Genomic DNA, 15,036 nt, shown 5'->3' with positions numbered 1-15,036 from the left:
TGAAGCAGTGCTATATGTGCCTGAGCCATGCTGTGGTTGAGGTGTGACCTCCACACACTCTCCTCACAGCACATGTGCCTCAGCTGAAGCCGCTGCTGGTGGCAACGCACCAAAGATGACATCAGCGCCAGCAGGTTCTCCACAGCCTGCATCTCCCTACACATACACACACACACACAAGCAAATCCAGTGCACATGTGTTTATGTCCACAAACAAAACAGTAACAAACAGTAATTTTCCTTCTCTGACACACACACACACGCACAAACACACACGTACCTGTCAGTTTTCTCTCCCTGAAGCATGCTGTGTTGCTTTTTCTGCTGTGCTTTCTTTCGTTTATCTTTAGGAGAGGATGTTTTCTTGTTCTGATACAAGAAAAAGCACAACATATTTGAGAACACTATGCAAGAAACCAACTGAACAAGTTTGTTGCAATAACAATATACAGCAGCTTCTCCATAGCATGCTGGCTCAGCCTAAACAGCCAAAACAGCAGAGATGCCACCCTAATGTCACCAAACCGGCCAGTCTCCAGACCTGGGCTGTGCCTTGATATCCTGTCCATGAATAGGTGGGTATCGGTCTCAGACAAGGATGTGCCTTCTTTTCCACTTTCCTGTTTATGGTATTCATGGACAGGATATCAAGGCGCAGTGAAAGTCTGGAGAGAGTCCGGTTTGGTGAAAATTTCCTTATGGTCTTGCCAAACTCAGTGAACCATTCTCAAGTGTATTTGACAATTTCTATATTGAGCCAGGAGTTATCTTTCTAAAGTAGGCATGGAGATGTGTAAACAATTTACTAGGTAAATCATTATCAAAGTGTCAATATCTTCTAATGCATAAACGCCTGGACCTATGTCAAGTATAGTGCAGATATTGCATGACAGAATTTAAGTGTAATATTTATGTGTATGTGCTTGTGTATGTGTATATGTGTGTGTCTGTGCGTGTGTCGGTGTTTGTGTGCATGTTTGAGTTTTCACCTTGGGTATGTCATTTCCTTTTCCATTTCTTCTCCCCTTACTCCGGGCCTTTCCATCCAAATATTTTATAGACTGTCCCAGACCCTCGTCACGCCTGATAAATACACAAGCCATTCACATACATGTCAAGTCCATATTAGACTAGTTAAAACAATATCCATGACAAAGTAAACCGCAAACTGCAGTGGACATTCTATACTTTGGGTATGAGAGGACACGGTGATTATGAAAGTAAAGTACACTGTTACTACAGGGTATTTATTTTATGTAGTGGTGGTTATCATTTTAGGTTGTCAATTTATGAACTGAAAAAATTAGAAGCAGGAAAACTGCTTTAGTTGTTCATCTTGAAGTTTGAATAATTTCTCTTGGACCATTTCTTGTCATCTCACCAGAATTTTATCTGATAGTGCAATTTTGGTTGAAACTCTCACAAATATTAGGAAAGAGGAGTGTAGTGAAAGCATACCTGGAAAGAAATTCAAATATGTTTTCTCCCCACTGTATGACAAGGTCTGGTTGGTTTTCTTCCATGGTTCTCTGGAGCAGCAGCGCAGCAAACTCTATGAAACATGCCTTACGCCTGAACTTCATCACTGTCACACACACATGAACACACAAACACGTGTAAATGAGCAAATATTTCTGTGTGTGTTTAAGTCTGTGTGTATATGCGTGTGTACCACTTACCGTCTCGATAGGCACACTTTAACGTGTTTGTGGTGATGACATTGTAGAGTATGATAGGATCCTCATGGCCAGTCAGCTCATGTGGTTGTGATGTCTCTATAGAAACAAAGAGGGTTGCATACAATGTGGAGCTTAATTAGATTTCTATTCAGTTTAATTCAGTATAGGGAAAAAGACTTCTTGCATCAGTGTGTAACTGCAATATCATCTCTTATTGGGTTCTCAGTAGTCTAGTCAGTGTTCACAGCAAGTCAGCCAACTAAGAGACTCAATCAAAAATGTAATGGAATATCATTCATTTATATGGAGAGATGTTATGCACCAGTTGTTGTGGCGAGGCCTAAGTAAGCAAGTATTCATTCGTAATCAGTTGACTAAATATAAATAAATTATATAAATACATCCTTGACACTTGAGCAAAAGCTTTATAACAGCTATATGCATCCATGCTACACATTCATGAATACTAACTGAATCCTTATTGTCAACTTTCATAAGGTGGTCAGTTATACTAATGTCATTTATATATTTATAGTGATGGACAGTATTTCATTTTGTTGCTTGGAGTTTTCAAAATAAAAGCATGCCTTGTGTGTGTGTTACCATTGTTCGTGGCTGAAGTTGTTTCATTTATGATTCCTTTTTTGTTCTTCCCATGCAGCGCCCTCAGCTGAAGACTTAACTTCATCTCACCCTCTCCTGCAGCAGGGGCCACTTTCTTAGACTAGACACACACACACACACACACACATTTGAACAGCTGTTGAACACAGTGCTCTTCAATTGGTGTACATTCAATAGCAATATAACCATATAAATATATAGCACTGTCTTTCTTTTTAAGATATGAAGGTATATTAGGTGATTATATTTAGAATAAGGATAAATTCTGAACTGTTTCCTGGTCCTTACCCCCTCAGCCTCGTTGGCAAGTCTGCTGAGCTGCAGCTGGGCCTCATGGACCTCCTGCAGCAGCCTGCGACCACGGCTCATCACCTCAGAAGCCATTCGATGCTCCCTGAGCACACGTAATGCCTGGCCAGGGAGGACAGGGGATACAGGGGAGATATTGTAATTGGCTGCTTGTAATTTAGATGATTTGGGAATTTAAGCTTATTCTATAGTTGCACTCATTATAAATCGCTCTGTTAGTCAGCTAACTCCCTAAAATGTAAAATGCAAACACAAGTATTGGTACATATGTTAGCAGCTTTTCCAAGTTGCAAATTATTTTCTATTGGTTAGAAGCAAGTGTTCCGAGAAATAATTTATTTTCAAGGGTTAGATAAATATGATAAATAATCTAAAAAAGATGATGGTAACAAGTATTGAAACAAATTGTTGCAAAGGAAATTAAAGTAATTTGTTGCGAAATGAGTTTCACTTAGATTGTTTCAAGTATGACCCACCTTCCAAAGCTACATTCATAACATTCATTGTGTATTTTTTTGGAACTCTCTGAGGCTTCGACTGCTTTGCATCTGAATTAATTTCAATTGATTATTCTGGTACTATCCAACTGAGCCTTTATTCTCTTTGGTGTATGGCAAATAATATTAAAAAATGAGAAATCAACGTATTGAGATTTGGGAGGCTGTATTTTTGCATGAATGCATAACTGAAACAGGTTAAATGAAACTAAATATGGTACATTTTAGCGTAATATTTTTTCCTGGTTGTTTTTCTTTTGACAACTTGTGCATGAGAATCTCACTCTAAAGTACAGTAAACACATATTTTTTGGCACAACAAAGGCAAGGGTAACAGTTAATGGTAAGTCCTTGCATCCAGCTCACACAGATGATATTTTCAAGACAAGTGAGACCTCTAGTGCATATATACATACATACATACATACATATATACATATATATACATATGCACATATACCTTAGACAGGTAGTAGGTGATGCAGGCTATCATGTGCATGAGTGAGTCTGACGTGTCTCCAGTCCGTTTTTGTTTGAGAACAGCTGAATTCTCCTCCAAAGTTATCAAGCATTTTGTTAGCACCTGGACAACAGAACAGACACACACACACACACACACACACACACACACACACACATGATTTATTGTTTGTATTGGCAAATGTTACATTGGGAACAAAGTGAAGTTTGCGTTTGTAGGGCAGAATGTTATGAGTGGCATGAATGAAGTTTTGGCATACCTGCACCACAGGGTCACAAGTGATCTGATGGAACATCAGAGGGGCCAAGAGGCCATAACAGCCTACTGCAGCTTGCAGGGCGGCACCACTGTCATTCAACCACATAGCCAGGTCTATGGCCACCAGCATTCGCTCACATTCTGCTAATCTGGTTTCCTGCAAACACACAACATGTACACACAAACACATCATTTATTTCTGTTAATATAGTAAATATTACTTATGTTCACATCAATATGAGAGAAACAGGGAGACAAATATTATAACATATTGCACAGCTGCTAAAAATAGTTTACAATGATCAGTATCTTGCCAGCTGTTAAGAACTCAGAACTCTCATTCTTATGAGACCCCTCACTACTAGCCTTTGCTGCAAGCAATGTCTATACAGTGTCTATACAAGTATATTCAGTATGTATATGTAGCAGCAAGGTCTGAGTATGTCATTAGTAAGTTTGGCACACACAAACACACACACACACAAACACACACACACTTCTCTATCCAGATCCCAGTGTTACCTGTCCCCAGATAAGCGGTCCATTGTCATTGACTGAGTCGCAGTAGAGCGCTCCCTGCTGAATGTTGATCTCTGTCTCGATGAAAATGGAGATAAGGAACAACTGACGGAGGAGAGGAGACGAGCGCTGCAGGGTCTGGACACGCAGCCTGCGGGATAGGGAATGGGGGGAGGGAGGGTGAAAACAGGATGAGGGGGAGATAGTGATGAGACAAAGACTAGTAAAGAAAAGGAAGAAAATGCACACTTCTTTATTAAACTGTGCGTGTTGGTATGTGTGTCCCTCCTCACCCTGTGAGAGCAAGGCTCTCCCGTGTGCTGTGGGACCCGGGGTCGGGGTAGGTGTAGTGGCTCCACAACTCCCTGCAGGCTCTCTTAGCTACAGCATGCTGCTCTGTTTGAAACGCCACCTGGGGGAGGAGTTCAAACAGCACAAAGCATTAAACATAAGGCTGTTTTCGTTCTGGTTCATAGAGTGGGTATCGGTAGTGAGTAACAGGTGTTTCAGCCAGTATTACCCTCATAAAGCCCAAAGTAGATCCCCCCACCTTCCCCTATATGCAAATAAGGCAACCAGTGCACATGTGGTGGAGCGACAGTATCACACAAACAGTATCGTCCATAGGCTCTACTAGGCACCCTGTCCCTTATCTGAATTATAGTATTTCTGGTAAGTGTCAGCAGCTGTGCTGATATGTGTAAGTGAATCGGATGTGCACCATTACAAGATGTTTGGACTAGTGCGTACCTGTGCCAAGTGAGCCCAGGTGGTGAGCAGCGGCAGTGGCATGGATGCCAGGACTGGGCATGTTGTCTCTCCTATGGTGTTGCCCACTAGCTTGCCCTGGCTGTTGTAGGCTGCGACAGCAAACACATACTTCTGGTTGGGCTCCAGCCCCTCCACCCTCAGCTCACACTGACCAGGTACTGCTGGCACCTGGAAACACACACAAACTCAGAACTAAAACCATGGACACACAGCCAGGTTACACAACATGATAGGAATTTTCCCTGCTGGCCCTGGAAATCTCTTGCGAAAGAGACTAACCCTACCAAATTTCCAGTTCCCGACAGGCTACAGTCTCCAAGGCGGACCTTCAGGTTGATGCCCTCGGCTGCCCTGCCGCAGATCTGGTACCAGCAAATCTGGGAAGAAACAAGAGGAAGAAGAAGAAAACTATTATTACCATGTTTGATTATTTACTGCTAGTTAGATTAGTAACTAGTAACAAAGCTAAATGCTAATCTCACCTGTTCTTCCATGTGGTAAGGTGCTGGGGCAAAGGTTAAGGAGCGGTCAGTGTGGGAGAGAAGTTTGGGGGGAGGTGGAGGTTTTTCGTTTTCCTCCTTCTTCCCTCTGTGTTTGTTTTCAGCTGAAGGAGTTTCATTTGGAGAAGTGGAGTTGTACAGCTTCCTCTCCTCCACCCCAGCTTTCTCTATCAGGGCCAAAGCCTCCTGGAAAGACAAACCAGGGGATTATTCATTATGTTTGCAGTCTGTACATTTACAATTTTCCCATATTTACCATAACATAGGTAGGCTGAGATATAGTCAGTTACATGTGTGTGTGTTTATAAGTGTGTGCGTGAATGTGTGCATGTGTGTCTGCACCTCTAGTAGCCTCTTGGTTTTGCTGTTATTTGGCTCCATGTTGTTGTGTTCCAGCAAGGCTTTCTGGATCAGGAAGACAGCTTTGGATACCTTGTTCTTCTTGATACGATCCAACAGTTCAGACTCTGTTAAAACTGGACACAATCAACTGGGTCTCAGGATAAACCATCCCAATTAGAGCCATTATTTGTATTCAGGAAGACACTGGTAGAGTGAAACATAACCTAAATTGGCACACTCACTGTTAGCATTTGGCTGGTTATTTAGTTACTGTTCTTTACTTAATGATTTGGCATCACTTTCAGACCAGCCTATTTACCATTAGTAATCTCAACCTAGTTCAGGTTTCATCAAACCAGTATAACTTAAAGCAATTACTTTGTAGACTAGCAGACAGAGTGGCGTAGTACCTTTCCTTGTTTTGTCTCTCCTAATTTTTGTAGCATCCTTGTCAGCAGCAGTGGTTCTCAGCAGTCCATTACTGTCCCCAGCCTGCAGCTCTGAGAGAGAAAGATCAGGATGATTACAATCATGGATGCAATCATGCATTTTGGAATTTTGGATGGAAAGCCCTGGGAGTGTGCTAATTTCTATATTGAACTCCATGCAGGCTAAAGCAAAGTCTCAAAAATCAATGAAAGGATTTTAAAGTCATGTAGTTGTTTCAGTGTGGCAGGATGTCTGACCTGGGTTAAGCTGCAGTAACTTCAGCGAGGCCCTGTGGTGGATGGTGACCAGCTCCAAGTGAAGGTCTGTGGCCAGCAGGGACAGATGTGTGGACAGGGTGGGACTTTTATCCTCCGATTCTGCCTTGGTTTCCAGCTCTTCTTCGTCCTTCTCACTCACTCCTTTTCCATCTTCTCTATCCCCCTCTTCAGATGATGCTGGAAGTGGCGGGGAGTGGGTTGGCAAGGGGAGGGGCTTAAATTTCTATCAAGACAAGAGGAAGAGAAGTTTTCTAGAGGGTCAGCAGTTGCAAAGTGACATTTTTTCCATGGAGCACAAGTAATCCTAACAAAATATTAGGAGCACAATTTTATTTTATTTTGGAAAAACATCTTAATGATTAATTAATTAATCATTAATAATTAATTCATATAAATTACATTGTCTCATTCACATAGGACATACAAGACATACATCACATATCATGTCATATGAGACGCACCTTCCATATACATTTTTGGCAACGTTCACTCTGTATTCTGTATTTTTCTCAAGTTCTACTGATTTCCTGCTAATTTATTAGGACCTACATGAGTTCCCCTGCACTCAATACAGCTTTGAGATCCTTACTCAATGTGGTGGCGCATGCACTGTGACGTTTAAGCAAAGAATAATTCTAAGGAGATAATCAAGGGCAAAACATATAAAAGGAATAAAAACATCAAAGAAGAGAAGAAAAGAGGACGAAAAGAGGCATGTGTCAGCTACTTCGGAGAGTACTACTTTGTTGCAAACCTCTTCCTTCAATGATCCCCACATTTTTTATTTTTATGTTATTGTATTCACAATAATAATATACTAATCTCAATCCCTACCATCTTCAGGGGGATCTGTTCTGCAGCTGACCCTGCACTCTGACCTCCCTGTGGACAAGTGAAAAGAGAATTTCCCTATAGGAATCAATAAAATATTGTATTACATTTTTATTGAAAATCTGGAAATCTGCAATGTCATTGAGGATATGAGGACTAATTTTTGTCCTTCAGGGTTGATCGTGCTCTTAAAGAATAGTTTTGGGTCTGATTTGCCCCTGCTCACTTCATTTGCTGTGCTGGAACTGCTTTAGTAAACGTCTGAAGGTTGGGTGGGTTGGCTGCCTACCTGCAGGAAGGCGGAGTCGGTGATGGCCGAGCCGTCCTGGGGCAGCAGTGCAGCCCAGCCCCTCGTCAGAGCCTCCAGACCGCTGTCCACCACCTCACACACCTTCTGAAGCAGCTCTGCACTCGAACTCTACACACACACACACACACACACACACACGTTGTTGAATGCCATACATACTGCAAAAAAAAGTTGAAACAGAACTATACTGTATATAGAAACTATATAAAGTATTTATCCCTTACTTTGATGTTGTGAATTTTCTTATGCAGAAATTTCTATGTGAAATTTACAAAAAGACCCTGATGAAGGCAATTTGAAATAATTTTGTAGCACAAGAAAATGCACCAAAACTCAAGGGGAAATTCCTTTTCTCAACACATACTGTATGTATCTCTTCTATACTGTACCATCACATAACACTATGCACAAACACATGGCTGTCAGTCTATCTTTTACCTCAAGAAGAGAGAAAGGCCTGGACTTCACACCATCTGCCTCACTGGCTGCTACACAGAAGAAACAGGAACAACCACATTATCATGGCCACAGTTATGCATCACAGTGTGTGTATGTGTGCGTGCATGTGTGTTTATGTGTGGGAGGGGGAGTTCCAGATACCACATACCAAAATGATACTCTATGACACAACATGAGTTCAAGTACAAGACAAACTCATTTCTCACCAGGGGAGTGTGTATGTTTATCAGCAGCGCTCTCTAGCAGCATGGCCAGTCTGAGCGTCATCTCTGCCATCACTATGCAGTCAACAGTCACCAGGTCACAGACAAAGGCCACCTCACACAGGGTAGACAGGCACCACACCCACTGCAAACATGTACACAAATAACCCCACAAACACATAAACACAAACAAGTAAGCAAGCCTACACTAAACATTAGGGATGGGACGATATATCAAAATTCAATATATCGCAATAGAAAAATATGACAATACGTATCGTGGGGCAGAAAAATGAGCCGTGATATTAGCTACATTTTATTCTGCTGTAGTAATCACCAATGAGTTGGCTTGCCCATCACAATTTCACAAGCTCTCCATCGAAATTATGTTACTTGCACTTTGTAATGATATTTTTTAATTGTTGTTTACATTCTAGCAAGACAGTGCAATTGCTAGATAGATTTGTGGCTCAGAAACACACATAGTTCTGCACAGTCATTTATTACATTTTATCATGGTTGTATCAAATCTTGAACCCCATATCGCGTATCAAATCGTATTGTGAGATAAGCATATTGTCCCATCCCTAGTAAACATATTGTTCCCCATGAAAGATCAATTACCCCCAATATTTAAAACTACCCTTACATGGGGAGACTGAACACTTAACATCTGTAACATCTAATGGTAAGAGCTTTGATTACATATATGTACAAAATAACATGCCGGTAGTTCAAAAAAGGCCAGAGATAAAAGCATCATAGACATATCGCCAGGTAGAAAATGGTCAACGTTAAGCAAAGGTTTGGATCTGGTATTGTATCTGGTAATGATACCCTAAAACTCATCAGGGGGTGACAATCAGAATCTGAAAAAACAACAGTATTAAGGCTTAACGTTAGCTGTAAGATAACTACACAGTCCAAATTTCATTTCTGTCCTGTAATTTATAAACCAGCACGGAAAAATGAACAAATTCATGCATGTATGTTGTTCTGTCCCAAATCAATTTTACAATTTCATTTTCTGTCCCAAACTCCAAAAATACCATTCAATTCTGTTTAAATAGCCAACAGCAATAATCGTATCTTCTTAAATCCATACCTTGTGGTAATGGTCTAGTTTCCCCAGGTGTTTTGAGTCCCGGTGTCGGAGCTGAGCCTTCTGAAACACCGCCTTTATCTTACACCATACAAACAACACAACATCCAGAACCAGGTCCCTATCTGGCTGCACCTCCTACACACACACACACACACACACACACACACACACACACACACACACAAATAGGCATATGGTCATTTGCATACATACATAAAAAACCATAAAAGATACCAACAAACAGTTTGCACACACACACACACACACACACATAAAACCTAAATTCTACAATCCATGTGGGGGCCATTTCTTAAAAAAGGTTTTAAAAGTCCCTCCCTAAATTTCACCTGACCCCTAAACTCTACCATAAACCTAATTTTAATTGGAACCCCAAGCCCTAAAAATGAAAAATAAGAATAACCCCTTTTCTCCTGGGAAACAGCATAACCCCACTGAACCAGGAAGCCTGTGACTTTTCTTCTTTTTTATCCTTCTTACATAATGGAATGGCAATTTATGTCCTCACAACAGTAGATGAAAAATGGCCACACACACACACACACGGACTGACCGGAGCAGAGCCACAAACAGACTTGTGAAGGGTGTCCACCAGGCCAATGAACTCATCACTCATTAAGGCTCCAGACTTGTGTCTCTCTATCGGAAACAAGACAACAACAGTGTGATCCACAGACAACTGAAAGAAATATTCTAATCCAAAATATCCATGAATTTAAATTGTTTCAAGATATTGACCTATGCCCTAAAGACAGACTGTCTTTTGGATACTTGATGTGCAACCAAGGAACACTTACAGTAAGAGCTCATTTTAAGAGTCCATTTTTTGAGACTTAAAACTTGACATTTTTCATTTTTTCTCAAACACAGGCAATTAGCACTTTCTTATCGCTTACTCAAACATAAAAACATAAAAACAAGAATAAAATGTTTGAATGTTGCTCATGTACAGTATTTGTGTGTGAATGCAGGCAGTAAAATTTGCAGTAAAATCTATGGCTGTAGAGGTTTAGAATCAGGAGAAAGAAGCAAGAAGGTATTTCCGGGAGAAGAAGTGGGCAACAGGAAGAAATGGCTTGACCCCAAAATCCAGCTTGTATTAATCCACTAAATAAAAAGATCCATGTGTGGCACATTTTTTCTAGTCCTACCATTGATCATGGTGTCCTCTTTAAGGCGGATTCTCTGGGAAGACTGGAGACTGCTGAAGCTCTCAAGCAAAGCAAGCTCCAGCTCTGCCTTCCTGAACGACTGGCCCTCCACACCCTGACACACACAGACACACACAGATACTCAGAAACACACGCAGAAAGATGCAAAGAGACAGCACCCACACACAAGCACATTCACATAGAAATACAGAGAGACAGCACACTTCTAATTCAAATTGGCAACATTAGGATACACAGGTGAGAAATGGTATAAGCAAATATAGGACCTTTCGTAAAATGATGATAATTAGAAATGCTTGTGTGCTACTGACAGGCAACAGCTGCAGCATCGCTCTGGCCAGTGCAGTAAAGACATCCGACTGCTCGTAGTGAAACAGCAGCTTGATGAACCTCACCGCAGACATGAATGATACTTTGTTTTCTCCTAGTGACACACAGCAATACACAACAAATCAAATTAACGCACACTACTTCCACACCATGGAAAATAACACACTTTGCTATGTGTTATAATGCACTGTAGAACATGCCATTTGTAGTGTAAAAAAAAGAGAACGATAACTGTGACTAACCTGCGATGGCTAGCTCCATTAGAGTGGACTCTGGTGTCAGTGTGCTGAGACTCATGGACAGGCGGACAGGCACTCGCTCACCAGCACTTCCCACTCCTGAACACACAGGAAAGTATGGGCACAAAACCCACAGAGACTCAAAAAGAGGCCCCATAACTGCATGTGTTCATGAGAACTACAAATAATTTCATTTTCACAATTTCGCAAGTGTCTACAGCAATTGTGCTAAGGCTATGCCTGATCCGTCAGCTTGCCAGCTTTGCCAGTAGGCCAATGGGAAGTTATACAAAGTTTCCCTGTATTCAGTAAGCAGTGGAGGCCAACTGCTAGGAATCTGCTGCCATTGATAAGAGTACTTGAAAATACCACAAAGGTTATGTCAAGTCTTATTGACATCAGTGCATAATTAAGTATAGCACCATTAGAATGAATCCATGTATCAGAGTACGAGAAGTCATTTTTGCAATTTTACAAGCCATTTTAGAAGTTCAACTGGATCTGAAAATGGGTCTGAGACCAGACCAAAAATGTCAAACGCCCCACTGCTACAAAAAATCCTATGGGAAACACTCATACTAACTTTCAAATTCAAGCACTTTCAGCTACTCAATTCAAAATTGAAACACATTCTTTACCTTCAATACCCGATCAAATTGCTGCAATCCTGTATGATTCTGGTAGCACATTAGTGTATGTTAATGTGTGTGTGGTGGGGAGGTGAAGTTGTGTTTGTTTGTTTTACTAACCAGACAGTATACTGATGCCAGCAGAAAGCAGTTCCAGCACCACCTCCTGCAGCTCTGGCTCATCTGGCACTCCGGTCTGCAGTGGGCGTCTGCTGCTGTCCCACAAAGCTTCCAGGATGCCCAAGAACTGTGCCGCACTGCTGTCAAACAGCTCCATTAACACGCGCTCTGTTGTGGTACGAGGCCACGGCACCTACATACAGGCAGGCATAATACCATCACTTTGACTAGAAACATCTGAGATTTCTTGTCATGGGCACTCAAAACTTTAGAGGGCAAGGGTAAACATTAATGAAACTGACCAATAAACAAAGGCATCGCTGCCCATCCCAATATTAACTATTAGCTAATCATTATTACAAGACTGAACAGATTTTAACATGTAAAAGCATAGGTAGGTTTGCTAGATTGTGTATGTCCTTCAAGGTGCCTCACGCTACAGTATGAGTATCAGTACTGTATCTACAATATTATAGTTGATCGAATTCTATTACATTAGGTATGTCCTTCAGGTTGTTCTTGGTTTTGGTTCTGAACAGGCTTTTGGGTCTCCTCCTGGGCTCATATACTGCCCGCTTGAACACCATGGTAGCCAGCTAAAAAAAACAAAAAAACACCCAAATTACAATCATCAATTTTCATTTTAGAAACAGTAGAAGAGCAGAGCAACACAGTCAAGGAAGGGCAGCAAACTGTTAACTTTGGCATAGACTTCCATGCATCCCTTTGATGTTTCTATCCGCTCATCTTGAAACAAACTACCATGCATCCCTTTGATCTTTCTATCTGCTCATCTTGAAACAAACTACCGTTCAGAGATATGAAAGATTATTTTCTAATATTTTATCACAGTAACAGTATTATAGTTGATGAGAAGAATCCCCTGCCTTGACGGAGGCTTCTTTGTAAGCTTTCTGAGTCTCTCTGGTGGCAGAAACTCCACTCTGCTGCTCAAGCTTAGCTAGCTCATTGATTTTTCCCAGCGCTCTCCTGGCAAATACCTGAACACATTGAAAGACACACAAACAAACACACATACATACACACAGATAGGAAAAAGGGGTTTTCACAATGCTGAACATCTATGGTGAGTTAACTGTCCTGCTGTAAAACTGATCAACAACAAACAGGCGACAATTTGTCAGTATTAATAACTTCTTATATCACTTACCTAAAGCCTGTCTATAGTCACTTGTCAACATATAGCCTGTCTATAGAAACAGTTACATTTATTTTGAACATTTCTTGCAGTGAGCGTGTGTTTCTAGGTGTGTGAATGGCTAAGTGTTTCACCTCTGCCTGTACCGCAGCCTGGTTGTCATAGTAGCACTGGCAGACAGCACAGTAGAGCGTGACCATCCAGGGCAGATACTTAACAGTCATCAGAGGGATGGACAGCTCTAAACTGATGCTAGCCCACAGCAGGTATTCCAGCGCCTGGACAGCAACATAAACAGACAGAGTGACATAGAGAGTTTTCATCTACGTTATCAGCCTGAAAGCTGGTTATACCACTTCATTTTAGCCAGGTAAAAGAGAAATACCACTCAAGGAGTCAAATATTATTGATGTGGCTTAGGAAAGTGTCATTAATATTTGTGAACATCAAGTCTCTGATAATGTCTCTCATGTTTGAACAACTAAATAAATATTATTAATACGAAATTAACTAAATATTATTGTTATACAATGAGAAGACATACTGTCCCTTTATTACCAAAATATATCATGGCGGCCACAATTAAAAATGCTATTTGACACTCATTATTAGTAAAGAAACATGCAGATAACAGCTACATAATTATCAAGATTCTTGTTTAATACTTTATGAGTTCCTGTCCGGGTCTCAAATCATGTCACATGCCATTCAGTCGCTCTTTCCCATATCTCCCTATTGTTCAAATCCATCAGAAATGCCATAAAAATAATCCTTTAAAAAATGTTGGTTGAAGGATGAATAGCCTATACCAATTATGACAACAGGTACTACAGGCACTTTTTTTATTACAGTAATTTTATGGCTTTTGTCAGAATGCCAAAGAGGTTTTGTTCTATGAGTGTCAGCACCTGTGCACTACAATTCAGGGTCATGAGGTAGCGGCAGATGTTGTAGATGTGCAACGAACCTGGAAAGAGACAGAGAGAGAGAGAGAGAGAGAGAGAGAGATTTTACTATCTATGGCTCTTGGAGAGGATTCAAGTGCCAACATATTTCTGGGAACTGCTTGTGCACCACTGTAAAACAGGTTATCCTATTACTTTCCATGAAAGCACTGTATGAAATCATCTAGTGGATAAGACCCCTGCCTCTGGAACCCCATACACCCTCCCTCATGGGCCCCTCCTGTCATTTCCCCTTTGCCCTTTCTACTGTTTCATCCACTTAACATTGCTCTGTCATAAAAAAAATAGTAGGCAATAAAGGTATATGGTGTTAGTTGGTATACCATTATACAGTTGCCAGCAGAGGTGCTCATGTTGCTGAAAGGCCTGCATCATGATCCTGATGAAGTTCAGCACACGCAGCAGCCTGCAGAGTCCCTCCTGGCTGAGGACGCTGTGCCTCTTCTCCTGCTCAAATACACACAGGGAGCAGCCCTGCAGTGCACGGAGCTACACACACACACGCACACGCACACGCACACGCACACGCACACGCACACACACACACACACACACACACTGTATCAGGGTTCACTGGCCTGGTCAGCCCAGTAAGGCAGAAATAAAGAAATTAGTGTAGCATTATGCAACTTGATCCTTCTATCAGATCTTGAACATGTATTATTTTCAATTGGAAATATTAGAGCTTTTGTAATAAGTGTGCTCAAAGTCATATTACTCTCCATTGAGTCTTTCTGTTCACAGAGAATTTTAGATAGCCAGAAATAAAGAGTCACTTAAAGTAGGCATACAGTTGGAGAGTTGAGACA

At 41.2% G+C, this 15,036-nt stretch overlaps 1 protein-coding gene across 1 annotated transcript in view; it reads right to left on the bottom strand.

Moving 5' to 3' along the window:
• The window catches only part of cfap54 (cilia and flagella associated 54), a 32,380-nt gene that overhangs the window by 15,545 nt on the left and 1,799 nt on the right, over positions 1–15,036 (bottom strand). Inside the window, exons 4-33 of the mRNA XM_078286730.1 lie at positions 14,551–14,716; positions 14,171–14,229; positions 13,397–13,540; positions 12,991–13,104; positions 12,598–12,699; positions 12,104–12,296; positions 11,358–11,453; positions 11,097–11,209; positions 10,765–10,879; positions 10,167–10,252; positions 9,596–9,730; positions 8,494–8,635; positions 8,267–8,313; positions 7,808–7,936; positions 6,667–6,817; positions 5,981–6,114; positions 5,621–5,824; positions 5,423–5,515; positions 5,118–5,306; positions 4,661–4,779; positions 4,371–4,518; positions 3,850–4,005; positions 3,570–3,692; positions 2,592–2,714; positions 2,283–2,349; positions 1,680–1,775; positions 1,459–1,585; positions 990–1,083; positions 281–369; positions 1–156 (exon numbers count right to left, since the gene is read on the bottom strand). The exon at positions 1–156 is cut by the window's left edge and continues 42 nt beyond it. Of these exons, the coding sequence (XP_078142856.1) occupies positions 1–156; positions 281–369; positions 990–1,083; positions 1,459–1,585; positions 1,680–1,775; positions 2,283–2,349; positions 2,592–2,714; positions 3,570–3,692; positions 3,850–4,005; positions 4,371–4,518; positions 4,661–4,779; positions 5,118–5,306; positions 5,423–5,515; positions 5,621–5,824; positions 5,981–6,114; positions 6,667–6,817; positions 7,808–7,936; positions 8,267–8,313; positions 8,494–8,635; positions 9,596–9,730; positions 10,167–10,252; positions 10,765–10,879; positions 11,097–11,209; positions 11,358–11,453; positions 12,104–12,296; positions 12,598–12,699; positions 12,991–13,104; positions 13,397–13,540; positions 14,171–14,229; positions 14,551–14,716 (3,710 nt within the window). The remainder of the gene's footprint in view (positions 157–280; positions 370–989; positions 1,084–1,458; positions 1,586–1,679; positions 1,776–2,282; positions 2,350–2,591; positions 2,715–3,569; positions 3,693–3,849; positions 4,006–4,370; positions 4,519–4,660; positions 4,780–5,117; positions 5,307–5,422; positions 5,516–5,620; positions 5,825–5,980; positions 6,115–6,666; positions 6,818–7,807; positions 7,937–8,266; positions 8,314–8,493; positions 8,636–9,595; positions 9,731–10,166; positions 10,253–10,764; positions 10,880–11,096; positions 11,210–11,357; positions 11,454–12,103; positions 12,297–12,597; positions 12,700–12,990; positions 13,105–13,396; positions 13,541–14,170; positions 14,230–14,550; positions 14,717–15,036) is intronic.

The sequence above is a fragment of the Centroberyx gerrardi genome, chromosome 11 (genome assembly GCF_048128805.1).
Source record: "Centroberyx gerrardi isolate f3 chromosome 11, fCenGer3.hap1.cur.20231027, whole genome shotgun sequence".
Taxonomy (NCBI): domain Eukaryota; kingdom Metazoa; phylum Chordata; class Actinopteri; order Beryciformes; family Berycidae; genus Centroberyx; species Centroberyx gerrardi.
This window is presented reverse-complemented; position numbering and strand designations above follow the sequence as displayed.